Source organism: Podarcis tiliguerta (assembly GCF_965153285.1).
Source record: "Podarcis tiliguerta genome assembly, chromosome: Z".
In the NCBI taxonomy this organism is placed as follows: Eukaryota; Metazoa; Chordata; class Lepidosauria; order Squamata; family Lacertidae; genus Podarcis; species Podarcis tiliguerta.
In genome coordinates, this window is record NC_139553.1 from 4,019,786 (window position 1) to 4,038,458 (window position 18,673).

Consider the following 18,673-nt stretch of genomic DNA (forward strand, 5'->3'; position numbering starts at 1 on the left):
TTTTAAGGGAAATTTCCTAGAGGCGAGCTGTCTTACATGGAATGAGAAAACACAGGCAACCCATTTTTAAAAGTATCATTGATGGCATTGGTGGACTTGGAACTCAGTATTGGCTCCATCACCACTGCTGCCTCTGCTAGATCAGCCCTTATTTATACACGCAAATATAACCAATTTGTAGATCTTGAAAAAAAAGTTTTCTATAGAAGTAGAGGTCTGTTTTTAAAAGGTAAAGCAATTTTAATAGAGGACCTGGAACTCAGCTACATTAGTCAAAATACAGTGTTATAAGTGCCTTGTGACACTGTGACACCAGATGGTGCTGTAGAGCTGAAATCGCAACTCAATTATATTTTCAATTGTGAGCTTTACAATGTTGTTTTTTTTTGCAGAGCATTTTCAGAGTCTTTTATAGCGGTGTAAATCTAGCCATGGTGCCAAAGATGAAAGGCATAAAACAGTTCTGGTTCCAACTGGTTCCAACTATGCACTTTTGCAAAGTATCTGGAATGAAGGGGTGAGGGCTTGAGACCATTGACACCTTTTGACTTGCTATGTAATAGACCTAGCCATGACACAAAAGGGGCAGTTTCAATGATATATGCTATGATATTAGACAGCTTTGTAGGAAACACAAAAGATATTTGGATGAGATGGGAAACTGACATAGGAACTGAAAGCGAAGTGAAGTGAAAAAGCATTGAAATCTATATGGCGTAATCCATCTTTAGAGGCTTAGGCAAATTAATGGCACAGGTGCTCCGCAGATAAAGTTGATCTGTGACAACTCAAATTCAACATGTAATATATATTTATACAATCACTGAGCTTACAAGTTTGTTCTACACAGAAATATTTACAGACCAAAACACAGATAGACCCCTTCATTGGTGGAATAACTGGCCTTGATGCTGCCTGGGTTGCTGAGGAAGGGGCTTCCTTTGACCACCCTGCAGAAGGTCTCACAATGTCTCTTGGGCTTGTCTTCTGTGCTCTAAGCGGCTCTCCTCTGTGTATGTTAGGCATGCTAACAACAGAGCACACACCTGCAGGGCAAATCTGACAGTTCTGTTTTCTCTCTGTGCTCCCCCTCCAACCCCACTCTCAGTTATCCACATTTCAACATGTCTGCATTTTTTTTATATATATAAAAAAAGGGCCATGAAATCCCCATCAGCATTTTAGTGTGAATTTCTCCAAATATACACATTTTTGCAAAACATTTTCCCCTAACTGAATATACTTCTGTAGGTTATTTTCCCCAGTACTGTATATGCTTTCTAGTGCACTTTCTACCCTAATGTATGCCTCTTTCTACAAATTACAGGGCTTGAGGACTGCATTTGGAGAAATGTGAATTGGGGGGGGGGGATATCGAGGTCAGGTTCCACTGGCCAATAAATTCCCACAGCTGAGTGGCAGAGCACCTGCTTTGAATGCAGAAAAACCCCGGCATCTCCAGGTAGGACTGGAGAGCCGCTGCCTGTCATTTTAGACTGAGCTAGATTGTCCCTGGTCTGACCTGGTATGCAGCAGTTTCCGATGTTCCTAGGACTGCAGCCTTGCAGCAACTGTTCATCCATAACTCTGCAGTTCAATTTGTGCAAAGCTCCTCCTACCCACAGCCTTCTTCTCGTGCTGGTGAAGCTAAGCCTGTTTGATGTCCTCCCCACTCTGCACATCCCAATGAAGCTTCTGCCTGTCAGTCTAAATGTACTGGGCTGCTTTTCTTCCGATTTCTGACCTGTATTGGGTCAAGCACTCAGCTCAGCAAAATGTTACAGAAGTCTTTTCACAAATTGCCCCACATCTCAATATCGTAAAACATATCCATAAGTGATTAGACACAGCATTATTTCCTCGTATACATGATTACAAAACATATTCTATGTATAATTATTTATATTTATATCTATATCTATATCATTTCGGAATAGAAAGGGTCCGGACTCCTTGCCCTTTGTTTTGGTAAAAGGCAGTGCTACCTCCCTCTCCCTTTTTGGTCCAAACTTTTTCTCTCCACCTACTTCCTCATCAGAAGATGGTGGGACAAATTTACTGGCTCTACTTGTCCCTCGTTTTCTCAGAAGGTTCTTATACTGAGTCTTGGGGATGTGTAACACTCCCAGTTTCACACTTGTATGCAATTTGAGATTATGGGCAGAGGTGGTAGCTTAAACAACAATGGTAGCCCTCCCTGAAGCCTGTTCAGAAACTGGTTCCTGTCTAGTCTTACCTTTTATTTTTGGAAGCTACTAAGAAGTGTCCCCAAGTTGACGATGAGCCAACAGCTTCCTTGCCCAAATTTCTCAGCCCCTTAATCACAGGTATTGAACGAACAACCAGCTTCTAAAACCAAAGGCATGCTACATTCTGTTTATTGATCAACTTGCTCACACTGTATGGTTTTGGGTAGACACTGGTTCTCCTGGGATAGGCTTGCAACCTTTGCAGCCAGAGGCCGGCTACTCTCACGCCACAGGAGGTACAGGTCAGATGTCTTTACTTGTGTGATTGCTCTGCTTCTCTTGGAGATCTTGATGGCTGTCCAAGGAGTTGGTTTAAAGTGCTGGCTGAAAATAGTCACCCCTGAGTATTAGGAGCTTTGGGATGGGGGGAGGGGGGAAACCATGAAACCTCTTTGCTTGTTTTCAGCTCTTTTCAGAAAAGGCTTTTCCTGTGCCTGACCCAGAGGAGTTCAACTTGTCCGCTGTTCTGACACTGCCCACAAGGAGGTGTCGAGAGTCACTTGTGCCCAGTCCTTCGTCTGGGGGCCCGCTATGCCATGCTGCTGGTGGAACAGGGGGTGCTCTGAGTGCTGCCGATGCTGTGGTTGGTGCTGCTGCTCTCTGAGGCTGGGGGGTTTGCTGAGACCGGTTGCATCTTGGCCATCGGACCTGGAATTCAATCACCAAGTTGCGAAACATGTTAAGAGGGACGGGGTGTGAAAGGGATGCTCTACAGCTGGCCTGACTAGGGGTTGACAAGGGAACAGAAAACACATGGTGGCACTTCCTTATTTGGACCAGCCATCACCCTCGCAATGCAGAGATTAATCCCCCTTGTTGTCTAAGGCCTCCTTTTCCCAAGAAGGCGGGGAGATCTTGGCCCAGCTAATTGAAAAGGAAGACAAACATTTCATGATTTCTCTTGGCTCTTTTACAGAGATTAAGAAATCGTTCTGGGTTCCAACAAGATGTTACTCTACTTGGAGGAATGGTGGGAAAGGAGCGAAGGAATGTGAGAGAGCAAAGATAATAAAGGCCAGCTGTTATTTGACATGGCTCATTGGTAGAGCATGTTTCGATTACAGAAGGCCCCAGGTACGTAGCTGTCAACGTTTCCCTTTTTTAAAGGGAAATTCCCTTATTCTGAATAGGATTCCTCGCAAGAAAAGGGAAAAGTTGACAGCTATGCCCAGGTATAATCCCTGGTATTTCCAAGGAGGGCTGGAAATGCCCCGTGTCAGAAACCTAGGACAGCTGCTGTGTAATCCTGAGCTAGATCAAACCAATGGTTTAACTCTGCATAAGGCAGCTATATTTTAAATTAAACCAGACCTTTATTCTCAACAATGAGAACTGTAACCTTAATTTATTAAGGGAAGAGCTGTAGCTGAGTGGCAGAGAACCTGCTTTACATGCAGAAAGTCCCAGACTCATTCTCCTGGCATCTCCAGGTAAGGATGGGAATCTCCCCTGTCTAAAACCCTGGACAGCTGCTGCCTATCAGTGCAGACAACACTGATCTAGATGGATCTATGGCCTGGCTGAGCATATGGCTCTCACCCCTTAATTTCAAATCATGCATGTACATACAAATATTCTTTGTATGCTTTTGGCCGCTTGCTTTTCACTTCAGGGGAGCCTCCCACCTCAATCGAACCCCAAATATGGACCAAAAAGACTGGAGTGGCTTAGAGATACCTGTACTTACGAGTGTGAGAGTAGATGTACCACAGCGTTGCGGTGAGCATGACTCCGATTAAAAAGGCACCGAAAGTTATTCCCAGCACAGTTCCGATCCCCAGGCCTTGATTTGCACAGGAGGAAAGCGACAATTAGGGCTTTGCCATTGCATGCATGCAGCAGCCTTACTTATTCATTTACTTCATGAAATTTATATCACCACCTGGTCGCAAAAAACCTCAAAGCGGTTCAGAAAAAGATAGAATCAGGAAAAGTTTACGATACATTAAAACATAAAAAGAAGTTAAAATACTAAAACAGATTAAAACTCATGCCAGCATTTTTAAGCATCTGGGTAGCCTTGTCTAAAGAAAAATGTTTTTAGCAGGTGCCAAAAAGAGGACAATGAAAGCTCCTGCTTGATCTCAAGTGGCAGGGAGTTCCGTAGTATATGTGCTACCACGCTACACAATTGAGTTCTTACAATGCTGAAAGGATATTGTGTGGCACTTGTAGTAGTGCCAGTTCCACTGATCAAAACAGTCAAGGGGGCCCAGGTGGGGTTAAGCGTAGCCTTGTTCTTCCTCACCACTGGGTGTTAATTAAAAATGTTCTCCCTCCCAGCCATTATTATCTGCTGAGCTTGAAACAACAGAACATTAAGTATTGACCAGAATATTATTTTTTAAGGAAAAAAAATATTTTAGTAATTCAACTATCCCACACAGCTGTGTTTTGCATTTCTTAATCTAGACTAATTCCACCCTGCCCTTCACTGATTCCTGCAGTCACTGTAGATTTTTATTGCCATTTCACCCACAATCATGTATTGTTCAATTTTGCTCACATTTGAGAACTTTGGCCCTAGGACATAACCAAATGCAAGGTGGCAAAACATTTTAAAAAGCTAGTTACAGGTGAGACTATTTCTAGGCTGTTGCCATCTTGTGAGCGGGACTGAATCACAAACCAGCAAATCCAGATTGTGCAATTAGTCCTGGACTTTTGGCCCAAGGAAAGCAATAGAAAAATGTGAGAAAACAATGGCTTGATAACTTCCCCACAAACAAATGAGAATGTATGCTCAGCAAATTGTCAATGTCCTTTAACCTCCCTGCAAACTTCATGTAATCAAATCAGGATGTCCGTTCAGTAAATAGGTTGGAAGCAACCTGAATTGCAGATTTGCATAAAGAATGGCATAGCAGTGAAAAAAATTTGCAGGGAAGGACAATTAGAAAGTTCTAGCAAGTTAAGAACCGAAGAAGAGTTTGGCTGCTGGATCAGGTCAAAGGCCCACCTAATCCAGCATTGTGTTTCCACAGTGGCCAACCAAATGCCTCTTGTGTTTTGCAGCGCTTGGTATTCAAAGGCACATTGCCTCCGACTTTGGAAATGGAACATTTGCAACCATGGCAAATAGCCACTGAGTTTGCCAAGGCAAAATGTGAAATTCTCTCTTCTGAACAACTAGCCAAGAGGCAGTAGCCCTGCCCTCTTTTGCATATGGCCACCCTATGCTATGGTTTTCCCAGTAGTGATGTATGGAAGTGAGAGCTGGACCATAAAGAAGTCTGACCACCGAAGAATTGATGCTTTTGAATTATGGTGCTGGAGGAGACTCTGGAGAGTCCCATGGACTGCAAGAAGATCAAACGTATCCATTCTTAAGGAAATCAGCCCTGAGTGTTCACTGAAAGGACAGATCCTGAAGATGAGGCTCCAAGACTTTGGCCACCTCAGGAGAAGAGAGGACTCCCTGGAAAAGACCCTGATGTTGGGAAAGATGGAGGGCACAAGGAGAAGGGGACGACAGAGGGCGAGATGGTTGGACAGTGTTCTCGAAGCTACAAACATGAGTCTGACCAAACTGCGGGAGGCAATGGAAGACAGGAGTGCCTGGTGTGCTGTGGTCCAGGGGGTCACAAAGAGTCGGACACGACTAAACGACTAAACAACAACTACACCCTGTTTACTTTGCCATGATATGGCCATCTCTGTAAATAACACTTCAGTACAAGCAATATATTCCTATTTGCTCTCTCTCTCTCTCTCTCTCTCTCTCTCTGTGTGTGTGTGTGTGTGTAACTAGATGACTTGCTTCTTATAAATGGTTTTCAAAGGAGATGTATTTCGCCTTAAAAAATCTCATCTAAAGAGCTAGTCATCATTTGTTTTTCAGGCTGCTTTGCCAGACCCCTTGGAAAGAGGTCTGGTAGGTGTTCAAGGCCCTGAAGAAATTATGACCTGGTTAAGCCAACATTAAGCCATGGTTTATTTAGTGTGCTTTGATACTCGAATCCATTCAAGTAGAGTAGACCAACCAAAGTTTGTTTCTTTGGAAAGAAAGTTTTGTTTCTTTATATCACTGCATTAATAGAATGACTGTTCTCTTCCCTACCCAATCTCAATATACTTTAGTTGGATTTATCAGTGGCTTACAAACCATGGCTAGGGTTGCCATATGTCTGGAATTTCCTGGACATACCCGGAATACTGCAGTCAGAAGCAGTGTCTGGGTGGAAATCGGCAAAATGTGTGGGAAAATCTGGACATCTGGAAACCTATGCTGACAGTGGGTTTTTTTTTGGCGATTTCCCTTAGAAATAGTTCAAAAATGGTGAATTTCTTTGGTGATTTTGCCAAAAAAGTTCAACAACTTTGTGCCCGGATTTTCACTTTTTGAAATATGGCAGCGCTAACCATGGCTTGCTGTAATGTCCAAACCAAAACCCTTGTTTAATCATGATTGGACTACTTCATCCCAGATGCTTTCCAAGCTACAGATGCATGAAGCAAGAGTAGCTGGAAAACGAAGCAAGCTCATTTGTGAAACAATTGGTGCCTAGTCAAACAAACCATAGCTTAGAATTCATGTGTGAATGCTGCCTCCGCCAAGGCTCCTCTCCTGCCTCAAAAGCCAATCTGACACTCAAGGCTTCTAGATAAAGTTGTAAAAAAGCACATACACAAACAAAGCAAAGAGACTCAGGGTCTAATGAAAGCATGGCAGACGTGTGTGATGTGCCGGGTGAGTCCCCACTGGGGCTGGGTTCGTGTCAAAAGCTTTTCCTTGCTTTGTTATTTTCCCGTCCTGAGGGAGACGTGCAAAACAGAGGCAGGAAGGGGAAGATTTAAGGTATCAGGATGACCAGAATCCATCCATTTTTGGATGAGGCCAGTAATTCAATCAATTCTGCCTGACAAAGGACAGTAAGCAAGGAGGGACACACTTCACCCTGTCATGCAATCACTGGCAGAAATTACTTCCACAAGGCTGCAGTGGTGTCAGGGGCAGCAAGGCAGGAAAAGCGGGATGAGAGAGAGGCTGTCCTGAGAGAGTTTTGTGACAGAAACACTTGAGCATCTACATTCAAACTGAAAACGCACAAGTTTTAACTGTCCAGCTACTTTGGAGAGCATAAATACATTGCCAGGGCTAGGGGGGCCCGGCAGCTTCAGACATGTTCCCTGAATGTTTAGCATATTTTCTTTCTTTGTTTTTTGGAAATCTGCAGCCTTTTCCCTTAGGGAGATATATGTAAAAACATACAGACAATATTCTGTTTGGTAACTTGGTAGAAATTAAACCTGTTTCCTGCCTTCTGCTGTTCTGGCCAAGGAATGCAAAAGTTCTAGTTGATAGGGTTGTATCTACCTGGTTCCTTGAGATGACATGTTTATCGATCATTTATCCTGATTTGCTTGAATAAAACTTATGGGGAGGGTAGTCTCTACATGGTTTTTTTTACTAAGCATTCATTTTGATTTGCTTGCATTGCATATATACATCTTCCTGTTAATCATTCATTCACCCTACGCTTGTTAATTCATTTTCCCTTCACTTTTCTAACTGGAGAATATATGTGCAGTTGTTGTTTTTTTAAAGTGCATTTGTTCTGCTAGGGTGACAGAGCACTTTAAACCACTTTAATTGGACAAACCTAAATTTCTATATGCAGTTGAAACCCCCCTCCCCCAAAAAAACACTTGCAGTCTGAAAGTGACCATCAAAATGAACCTAAGATACGCCATGCATTTAAATAATTACGTCTTCCCTCAAAGAATTCTGGAAGCTGTTGTTTGTTAAATATCTGCTCCCAGAGCTACAATTCCCGGAGAATTGTAACTCTGTGGTGGGAATAGGAGTCTACTAACAAATATCATCATCCTTAACAAACTACACATCCCAGAATTATTTGGGTGAAGCCATGGGATGTGGGTGGCGCTGTGCTCTAAACCACAGAGCCTAGGGCTTGCTGATCAGAAGGTCGGTGGTTCGAATCCCCGCAATAGGGTGCTCGGTCCCTGCTCCTGCCAACCTAGCAGTTCGAAAGCATGTCAAAGTGCAAGTAGATAAATAGGTACTGCTCTAGCGGGAAAGTAAACAGCATTTCCGTGCACTGCTCTGGTTCGCCAGAAGCGGCTTAGTCCTGCTGGCCACATGACCTGGAAGCTGTACGCCGGCTCCCTCGGCCAATTAAGCGAGATGAGCGCCACAACCCCAGAGTCGTCCGTGACTGGACCTAACGGTCAGGGGTCTCTCTACCTTTACCTATGACTGTTTAAAATGTTATGATGGTGTTATAAATGTGTGGTGTGGATGTGGCCTTAGACATGTCCATATAATGGATTATATCCAAGCTTACTCCACTCTGATTCACTGAAGGCATTAGACCAAAGTTAGTCATGCCCTTTAATTTTTCAATGAATCTTCTCTTAGTATGCCTAACGTTGGATGCAAAGCCTTACTCCCCTGCCCTTAAGATGCAGTTTGCTATTGAAATATTACATGATACATACTAGTCTGTTTTAATCTAGATACCTGCATTTCCATCTCAACCTCAAGGTAGGCTTCGGCTTCAACTTGGCATATAAACTACTACAACTTGGCATATAAATTAAGTTCCTAGGGCAGTTCCAATTAGTCTGTGCTGCAAACACACTTGAAACGCTATGTGTGGATCATGCACCTCAGCATAGATATTGTAGAGCTAGTTTTGGGCCAGAAAGGGCAGCCCAAATGATCAAAGTGATGGAGCCAACTCTCCTATGTGGTGAAGTTGTAACATTATTTTTTTGGGGTGGGGGGTGGTTAGTTTAGAAAAAAGGTAAGGCGGGATAGAGTGATAGAGGTGTATAAAAATATGCATGGTGTACATAAGAAGCCTCCCACGAACCCACCCCATTCTATAACACCAGAACTGGGTAACATCCAATGAAGCCAAATTACAGAAGATTCACAGCAGACAAAAGGAACTGAATTTGTTCCCACAAGAGGTAGTGACACCCACTCATGTGGACAGCTTTAAAGGAGACTAGACAAGCCCAGGGTGTGACTGAATGCCCTGAATGGCAGCTGCTGGGAATGGCAAGCAGTGAGAGTGCTGTTATGATCAGGTTCCATAGGCAGGCTTCCCAGAAACACCTGGTGAGTCACTGGCTCTTGGTGTGTTAGTTGCTACTCTTGCTTGTGAAATCTTTCTTCTTCCCTCCCTGTCTCATGTGGGGGGAAATGTCTGGACAACGAGAATTAGTGGGCAGCTCCCACCAATTTGGATCAGACGGCAGTGGGCTGGCCTCGCTCTGTGCAAAGAGACGCCTTATCTCTTGCATACCCTTATGGCTACATCCAGTTCCTTCACCCTTCTCTGCCTACCATGTGTCTTCTTTATCTGAAATTGCACAGACTTCTGGATCAAAAACTGTGTATTTTACATGTTGTGAGCAGGCAAGAGCCATCAAACTGTATCTTGAGGACAGGAAAGGGGGAGATAACATTCTTTGTCTTGTGCTGTCACTGGGATGCATCAAATAACTGTTTCCCCAGTGCCATCAGCTGTGTGCATTCCTCTCCCTTATCATGTCCGTTTACGTTGGTTCCAACTCATATCCCAACTTCGCTTCCTCTTTCTGCGCCCCCTCTCCCCCTCCCCCCTCCGCCAGAATTTCACTTATACAAAGGTCATGGCACACACCTTCCGGAGCGTGCAGCCTAGTCGCCATCTGTGGCTCCTGCCCAGCTGCTACCATGGAGACACAAGCACCACACGGCTGTAGCAGTGGCAGCAAGCCATAATTGTGCGAGGGGGGGGCAGAGTGACAGGAAATGCCTCCTAAAGTGCGGGGGGGGGGCATAGGGAGTGAAGGGAAATGCTACGAATGAGGGAAGATAGGCGGCCAGCTTCTCAGAGGGAAATGGCAGGGACTTTGGCCAACTCTGCGCTCAAACTGACATGGCAAGCTAGGAATCTCTAGGAAAAAATCCAGGCTGTGTGAGTTGCATCCAGCCAAGTCCTGCCCAGAGCAGACCCATGGAAATTAAGGAGCCCAAGTTATTCATTTCAGCGGGTCTGCTCTGAGTGGGAGCTTTCTTTCGGCTCACAGGATGTTTCGCAGCATAGTTTTGTTGAGAAACAAACTCCGCATGGTTCTCTTTGGTTTCTGAAAAAAATCAAGCATGCAGTGCCTCAAAGCATTTATAGAGTACCGTATTTTTCGCTCTATAAGACGCAGCAGACCACAAGATGCACCTAGTTTTTGGAGGAGGAAAACAAGAAAAAAAATATTCTGAATCTCAGAAGCCAGAACAGCAAGAGGGATCGCTGCGCAGCGAAAGCAGCAATCCCTCTTGCTGTTCTGGCTTCTGGGATAGCTGCGCAGCCTGCATTTGCTCCATAAGACGCACACACATTTCCCCTTACTTTTTGGGAGGGAAAAAGTGAGTCTTATAGAGCAAAAAATACGGTAATTTTTATATAGGAAAAAATGTGTTTGTTGCTGGGAGGAGGCAGGAAATGGGCCTAGGGACTGTGCCTCTGAGAATGTGCAGAGTTAGGTTTCCCACCAACTTAAAGGTTGGCATTCTGGGATATGTATTCCCAGTGTTGTTTTTTTCTAAAAAATAAAATTGTTTAGGGGTACTCTCATTCCATCTGAGACTCAGGAAAAACCATGACAGGAAATGAGGCTGCCATCGGGGGTAACAACGGAACTGACGATTCACCACGCTGGAGAAGAAACTATTAAAATTTTAGTTTCTTCTCCCGTTAGATTCACAAAATGTTTAGGGGTATGTGTACCCTTGCATCCCCCCCGAAAAAGAAGCACTGTGTATTCCATTCCATGCAGTTGCCACCAATGAATCAAGAACTGAGTAATGGTGTGATGATCACATGCAAGATCCCTTAACAGCAGGGATGGGGGATCTGTGCCCCACTCCCAGTGTTGTTGACTACACCTTCTGTCAGCACCAGCTAGCACAGCCAAAGGTCAAGGACAATGGGAGTTGTAATCCAACAACATCTGATGGGCTACAGGTTCCACATCCTTGTTGATGGACCCAAATGTTCTGTTAGACCAGGGGTAGCCAATGGGGTGCCCTCCAGATGGTACTCCAGCTCCCATCAGCACCAGTCAGCATGGCTGATGGTCAGGGATGATGAGAATTGCAGTCCAAAATTTCTGAAGGTCACCACGTTGACTATCCTTAGATGGTTAATAGGTGCTTTATAATGAGCTGTGAATCCTGCGTGTGAAGCATGGAGAAAGCACAAGGCACCATAAACAACGTAAACGTTGTACTCATAACATGCTCAACTGTAGCCTGATGGTCCTGATCTGAGTCTATATAGCCTAGTTCCTTTTATATTAAATATAAGGGTCAATTAACTCACCGCGAGATAGAGAGGCAGGATTCTTGAGCATCACCTTCATGGAAGCATTATAGGAGCCATGCTAGAAGAGAAAAAGAATGGAAGTGGGGGAGAGCTTTAAAACGAGGCGAATATTTAGCTCATTTAACACACAGCTGTTCTGCTTTCCTTAGAGAACATTTCACGAGTAGGCCAAAGGGTTATCTCTAATTGCCTCTGTTAATCTAGCCAGTTCAATATACTCTAACAGTTTGTCTTGCCTTTCCCTTTTTGTTGGCACAATTTCTTTTTCCCAGTTTTTAGCAATTAGGATCCTTGCCGCTCCTGTGGCATAGAGAAGTATTTTCTGATCTTTGTGGATATTTAAGTTATAATTAGAAAAATCTTAATAATTATTCATAAAGGAAACAGCTTATAAGAAGTAAATGAGGAGGCCAGATACATGATAAAGGAAGTCTTTTATTTGGTTGCTTGTATTGTTGTATGCTATGCTTATTGTATGTTATGTTCACATTTAATGAGGGCGGATTTCTGTATTGGGGGAGTGGGGGGGGTTTATGTTATGTTGCAAATAAAATTTAATAAATGAATAAATAAATAATAAAAATATTCACCTGGTTCTCCCGATCTGCTTGGCAAAAGAGTGTGGCCGACAAAGTTGAATGTTGTTGTTCTTCAGCCTTGTAGATGAAACTAAAGCGATTGGTTTTTGTGTTGGGGGATTTCAAGATCTCCACAGAATAACTTTTTGGCATGCCACTGCGGATCAGCATCTGTGGGGCTGCTTGGTCAGGGATTTGCAGGTAACAGTCCTGGAGTCGAAGTGGAGAGTTCCCATCAGCTGTCTGGAACGACACCTATTGAGAAGGGAGGCGGAGAAAAGGCAGAATGTGTTCAAACCTGGCCCTTGAATTGAGAATCTGGAACTGGGATTTACATGACCCAGCTGGTTTATTCTTCATTCCCATACCTTCTTTGCAGGAGTTGGGCCATATAGCTCAGGACTATGTAATTCCCCCTCCCCCACAAGGGTTTTTGATGACCCTATAAAGCAGCTCAGCTTTTGACTGCAAGTTTTTTTTTTACAGCTTTTTGAAACTTTATAAAGTGGACATTACTGGAATTCTGAGGCGAAGGGGGGAGAGAATCTGCAGGAGCTGTAATTTAATGTCACAGTTATCTCAATCTCATAGTCATTGTGGCCACCTTCAACAATACTTGGGGAGCTCAATTCTATCCATGTCTACTCAGAAGAAAGCCCCAAAGTGTTCAGGGTTGCCTTTAAATATTAAATTTATTCCCTATCCCAATGTACAGGATCAGCAATACCTCGACGTAGGTGACTTTGTTAACTTCTACCACGGTGGTGGGTGGTGAGCTGAAGTCAGGTGTCTGATAAAGATGGAGAAAGAGCGTCTCTGGGAGATCACATTGAAATGGCACCTATGAGAGAAGATAAAGGGGCAACAGACAGGTCCCATATTAACACATCATTTTTTCTAATATCAAACTTGGATATGGAAGCAAAATGAGGCCACCCTAAAACAAGGTTGTGCTTTCAACATACTTCAGGGGCTTTCTAAGTATGCAGAATATCATACGTTGTAAATTTAAACTATTCTCTCTTGTGAATGTTTGCATGCAATTTTATTGTTTAAGTGCATTGGGTTATGTATTTTGACATTTTACTGACAATGGGAGGGTTTTTATTGGCAATTGCAAGCAACTTTGATGGGAACAGACTTTGGTAATATGGTGCCCTAAGCAAGGACAAAATTTGCCCCCCTTGGCTTATTTTCATGCCCTCCTCCCTCTCGCTTTCCGTTCTGCACATGCTCTCAAGTGCATTACATTATAGTGCTGGCAATTCAACTGCCCATCTAACCGGGGCCTGACTTTGAGTAAGTACCACTGTATAAATAAATATAAATATATAGGGCCCACGCTGTTCTAAATCTGGTGTTGACTTGTGGGGGGTGTTCCCCGTATGGTGGTGTATAAATTTTTAAGTAAACATTTTATGCTCCTCAAAATGGCCCATGAGCTTCCAGGACCTGCAAAATATTGGAGCCATAGAGATAAGAAACATGCCTATTTGTAAATAACCAAGAGATTTCAAAAACACCATATGTTTCCAATGCTTTTTCCTCACAGAGAAACAGACTCACAAGGAAAGGAAATATTTCAAAGGCTGTCTTTGGAGTATCCTTCTAGACTGGGAAAATGGCAGTACAAAACAGCTGTTTACAACTAAGCAGGTCATGAATAAATTGCAAGCTTAGAATTTAAAAAACAATTATCATTTTTTTAAGAACAGTTCCACTGCCTGGTTAATTGGGAACCTGTTGTTAATCAGTCAAAAGGTTTTGACTTAATCTAACCAATTAATTGACTAAAAGTTGCAGCCTTATTGAAATAGAAAACAATCTTTTCACAACAGCACAATACAAAAGATGATGGTTTTCAGCAGGAATGTATTTCTTACCATAATTTTATCTGGATGCGAAGCCAGGGTCAGGACCAGCTGATGGGACAATGAAAAAGAAATGTTAATTAAACTCTTAGTCCATGGATGCAGATGTTGTTGGGTAGCTTTGCTTTAGAGCTCATGGCAAGGAGGGAGGGGCGCTGCAGACAGACTGCAGAGACCTTGCTTGAGTTCATTACTCAGCAGTGAAGTTCAGTTGGTGACACAGGAACACAGGAAGCTGTAGCACAGTGGTAGAACATCTGCTTTGTATAACTTGGACAGCTGTTGGTCCATCTAGCTCAGTATTATCTACACTACTAGTAGCAGATGTCCAAGTTATAGCCCTTCAACATTTTGTGGGCCATGAAACTGGGGAAGGTTGGGAGCTCTTTGGAGGGGATGGGCATGCAAAGTTCACAGGTACCGTATTTTTCGCTCTATAAGATGCACCAGACCATAAGACGCACCTAGTTTTTGGAGGAGGAAAACAAGAAAAAACACATTCTGAATCTCAGAAACCAAAACAGCAAGAGGGATCGCTGCGCAATGAAACCAGCAATCCCTCTTGCTGTTCTGGCTTCTGTGATAGCCACGCAGCCTGCATTCGCTCCATAAGATGCACACACATTCCCCCTTACTTTTTAGGAGGGAAAAAGTGAGTCTTATAGAGCAAAAAATACGGTACTTATCCCAACGCCTTGCTGCTGCCATTTCTGAAATAGGGGAGGAAGAGAAAAATTGAGTGCCTTACAGCAGGCAGCGTGGTCAGACTCCAACTCATCAGGTCCAGCTGGCATGGCTGTAATCCAACATCAACACATTGACTACCCCTTGGTTAAAGGGCTGGTCTAGGGAGACCCCGGTTCAATTTTCCCCTTTATATATATATTAGTAGTCTCCATATAATCAAGAGTCTTTACATCAGCCTTTCCTAACCTTGGGCCCCAAGATGTTGTTGGACAACAACTTCCATCGGCCCCAGCCAGTATTGCCCAATGTTCAGGGCTGATGGGAATTGTACTCCAACAACATCTGGAGACCCAACGCTGAGAAAGGCTACTTTAGACAAAAGCATGATTAAGTTAAATAAATACAATTTTAAAATGCAGCAGTGGTGCTAATCCACATGCTCACACAAGCATGTGTCTGAAAACCAACCATACACCTCGCTGGGGGAATTCCCTCACTGTGTGACCTTGGGCTGGTCATTGTCTTTCAGCTTAATCTACCTCAAAGGGTAGTTGCTGGATAAAAGTGTATGTGTGCTGGGCAGTGTCCCATGAAATATTTGGAGGAAGGGCAGGATCAAAAAATGTGGCAAGCAAACTGAACAGGAAGATGGTACCCAAAGACCATTAGAGAATCCTGCAAGCTTCTGTGCTGACCTGATTTTTGGCATGAATGCCCCCTTCTACGTTGGTAGAGCATTGTTCTACGATGCTTTTTAGGACAAAATGAGTCATGTTGTCAGTTGCTCTGCAGTCAGGGTCCTCCAAAGTCATGTCAGTGATGTCTAGTTGTGACCTCTGTGGGGTTAAAAAAAACCAGCAAATGTTATTTTGGCGAAGTGCACCTACGTACCTCCCTCATACACAAATTTGTCAGTTTCGTTTTCTCCTTGTTTCTCATTTTTCCAAGTCTTAAATTGAATTCTATCTCTTTTTCTTATGCTTTTATTAGACATAAACATAAATACAAACTTAACAAACATGAAAGTACAGCAATGACCCTGAGGAGGCAATACTAAATCTCATATGATATATTCAATTTTAATAAGATCGCAAAAACAAAACCATAAATGATGCATGAGAGGTGGAGAAAATAAAAAGTTAAAAACAAAGTAACATTTGAACTCAGAGCACAGATTTCCATAGATACTGCTGAAAATGAATTTATTTGGACTAACGCATACTTTTTTGTGTATAATTTAGAAATAGCCAAAATAAATGTGATACCCAGTTTATAGATGTCTAAGGCTTTCATAATGCATCCTCACTCAATGCAGTCAAAATCCTTATAAGTATCTAGGAAGAATATTACAAGTGGGAACCCTGCTTTCATAGCTGCAAAATAATATTAAAATGTCAGTATACAGGGTTGGAAATAGGCCTTTAGGAATAAATCCCATTTGATTGGAATGATTAATACTTGAAATCACCCCTCTCAACCAGATTGGTCACTGGGTGAACTGGCTGTGGATGATGGGAGTTGTAGTCCAACATCATCTGGGGACCCAGGGTTGAAGAACACAGGTCTATAGGACCTTACTTCTTCTAAAAATTAAAATTAAATTAAGTTCTCCATATTTATGCAGCAATCTGCAGTAAATCTACATGAAAACTCAGACTCAACTTAGTGCAAATTTTTTACTAATAAAATTTCCACGCAGTTTTTGTTAATATAGATGTTTTTGCAAGCATTATGTAAGAAACAACCTAATTCTTATACTAACATGTGAACCAAAACACAGCTATCCTTCAAAATTCACACTTCTCCAATTTTTATGATGTAGTTCTCCAACCAACCAGGGTGTACGAATATGTATATATTAGAGGAAAGTACCCATAAAAATGCATATATCAGTGAAAATAATCTACAAAAATGCATTATATTAAGGGAAATTGCTTATAAGTTTTGGAAGGGCACAACATGAGCAGAAAATCTCCTCACCTTCAAGAGCGACTTGGGCAATGCTACCTCAATGGCGTTCTCTGTGCACTTCCATGGAGGGCAAAGTTGTAGCAGCCCTTGAACCACCTGGGACGGTACTGAAATCTTGCTGTGTGGTGGTGTCGTCATCTCAGTTTTCTTTCCTTCTAAATTAAGTGCCAGTTATTTATTATATTTGGTCATCACTTTTTACAAAACACCTCAAAGCAAGTTATAGACTATTTAAACCTGCAAAACACTGCATCAATAATTTAAAACCCAGAATGCCACAGAGTGCTATGGATATTGAAAGTGCTCATCCATTAGCCACAATCTAAAGGGTCACCACACCTGAACTAGGTGGATATATATATATATCCATCACACCTTTCCTCCCCAAAATGTGGATTGGATTCCTCTGTTTCTGGGCCCTAATTCAAAGTGTTGGTTTTGACATACAAAGCCCTAAACAGCTTAGAACCGCAATACCTCTCTAACCACCTCTCTCCATATGAACCAACCCAGACTCTGAAGTAGCAATCATCTGAGGCCGTTCTTTGTGTGTCTACTCCACAAGAGGTCCAGAGGGTGGCAACATAAGAATGGGCCTTTTCTGCAGTGGCTCCCTGTTTTTGGGATGCTCTCCCCAGGGGGGCTCCCCTGGCACCTTCTCTACATATCTTTAGGAACCAGGCAAAAACATTCCTCTTCTCTCAGGCCTCTGGCTAATTAAACAAACTGGGGGGGGGGTATTGATTTGTTTGATTTTTGTTCTTATTATGATACATATTTTGTGTTTTCATTTTGTATTTTTATCCTGTAAACCAGCCTGTGTCTTGGGATGAAGGCCAGCATATAATTGTAATCAATCAATCAATCAATCAATCAATCATAATCTATAGTTCTATGTGAGGGGTGGCTTTTTTTAATGTGACCAAGGGAACATGTTGAGCATGTCTATAGCCACCCTGTTGCCCTCCATGTGTGCTTGGACTGCAACTCTCCTCATCCCAGACTATTGGCCATAGTGACTTGGGCTGATGGGAGTTGTAGTCCAGCAATATCTGGAGCACACACAGTGACACCCCTGGTCTGGGATTCTAATCACATGAGGTAGTGAATGCCTGGATAGGGCTTTTGTTTCACAGGATGGTGGTTGTTTTGCTACTTTGAGCTTTAAGGAAAGGGAAGGGGAGGCCATAGTTCAGTGAGAGCATGCAGGGGTCCCAGGTTCAATCTTCACACAGGGCTGGTGGGAAACCCTGTCTCAAACCTTGAACTGCCACTGACAGTGAGTGTAAACATTGACAGAGGTGGACCACTCTGTGTAAAGCAGCTTCTTATGTTCCTAAGGGATGCGGGTGGCGCTGTGGTCTAAACCACTGAGCCTAGGGCTTGCTGATCGGAAGGTTGGCAGTTTGAATCCCTGCGACGGGGTGAGCGCCCATTGTTTGGTCCCAGCTCCTGCCAACCTAGCAGTTAGAAATCACATCAAAGTGTAAGTAGAAAGTAGGTACCACTCCAGTGGGAAGGTAAACGACGTTTCCGTGCACTGCTCTGGTTTCACCAGAAGCAGCTTAGTCATGCTGGCCACATGACTTGGAAGAACTGTCTGCGGACAAACGCCAGCTCCCTCAGCCAGTAAAGCGAGATGAGCGCCACAACCCTAGAATCGTCTACAACTGGACCTAATGGTCAGGGGTATTTTTACCTTTACCTTTATGTTCCTAAGGCGTAAGGATTTTTAAGGGAAGGCTTGTGAATCATAGAATTGTAGAGTTGGAAGGACCATGAGGGTCACATAGTCCAACCCCCTGCAATGCAGGAATTTTTTGTCCATTGTGGGGCTTGAACCCACAACCCTGAGATTAAGAGTCTCATGCTCTCTATTAATGCTAGAGGTGACTAGTATCCTGTAGTAGGACCTGGAACCCTCAGAAAATGATCCTGCAAGGTTTTTACTGCACTGGCTCTGTTCCAGCCAAGTGCCA

General features: G+C 43.2%; 1 protein-coding gene across 2 annotated transcripts in view; it reads right to left on the reverse strand.

Moving 5' to 3' along the window:
• Positions 1–793: 793 nt before the first annotated feature.
• Positions 794–18,673, reverse strand: part of ENG (endoglin) — a 51,548-nt gene continuing 33,668 nt past the window's right edge. The window contains exons 8-15 of one of the 2 annotated variants that reach the window (XM_083423065.1): positions 16,704–16,849; positions 15,419–15,559; positions 14,049–14,087; positions 12,893–13,006; positions 12,178–12,420; positions 11,585–11,645; positions 3,937–4,032; positions 794–2,897 (exon numbers count right to left, since the gene is read on the reverse strand). In XM_083423065.1, the coding sequence (XP_083279191.1) occupies positions 2,779–2,897; positions 3,937–4,032; positions 11,585–11,645; positions 12,178–12,420; positions 12,893–13,006; positions 14,049–14,087; positions 15,419–15,559; positions 16,704–16,849 (959 nt within the window). In that variant the 3' untranslated portion in view covers positions 794–2,778. The remainder of the gene's footprint in view (positions 2,898–3,936; positions 4,033–11,584; positions 11,646–12,177; positions 12,421–12,892; positions 13,007–14,048; positions 14,088–15,418; positions 15,560–16,703; positions 16,850–18,673) is intronic. The other variant, XM_083423066.1, reaches the window with a different exon arrangement.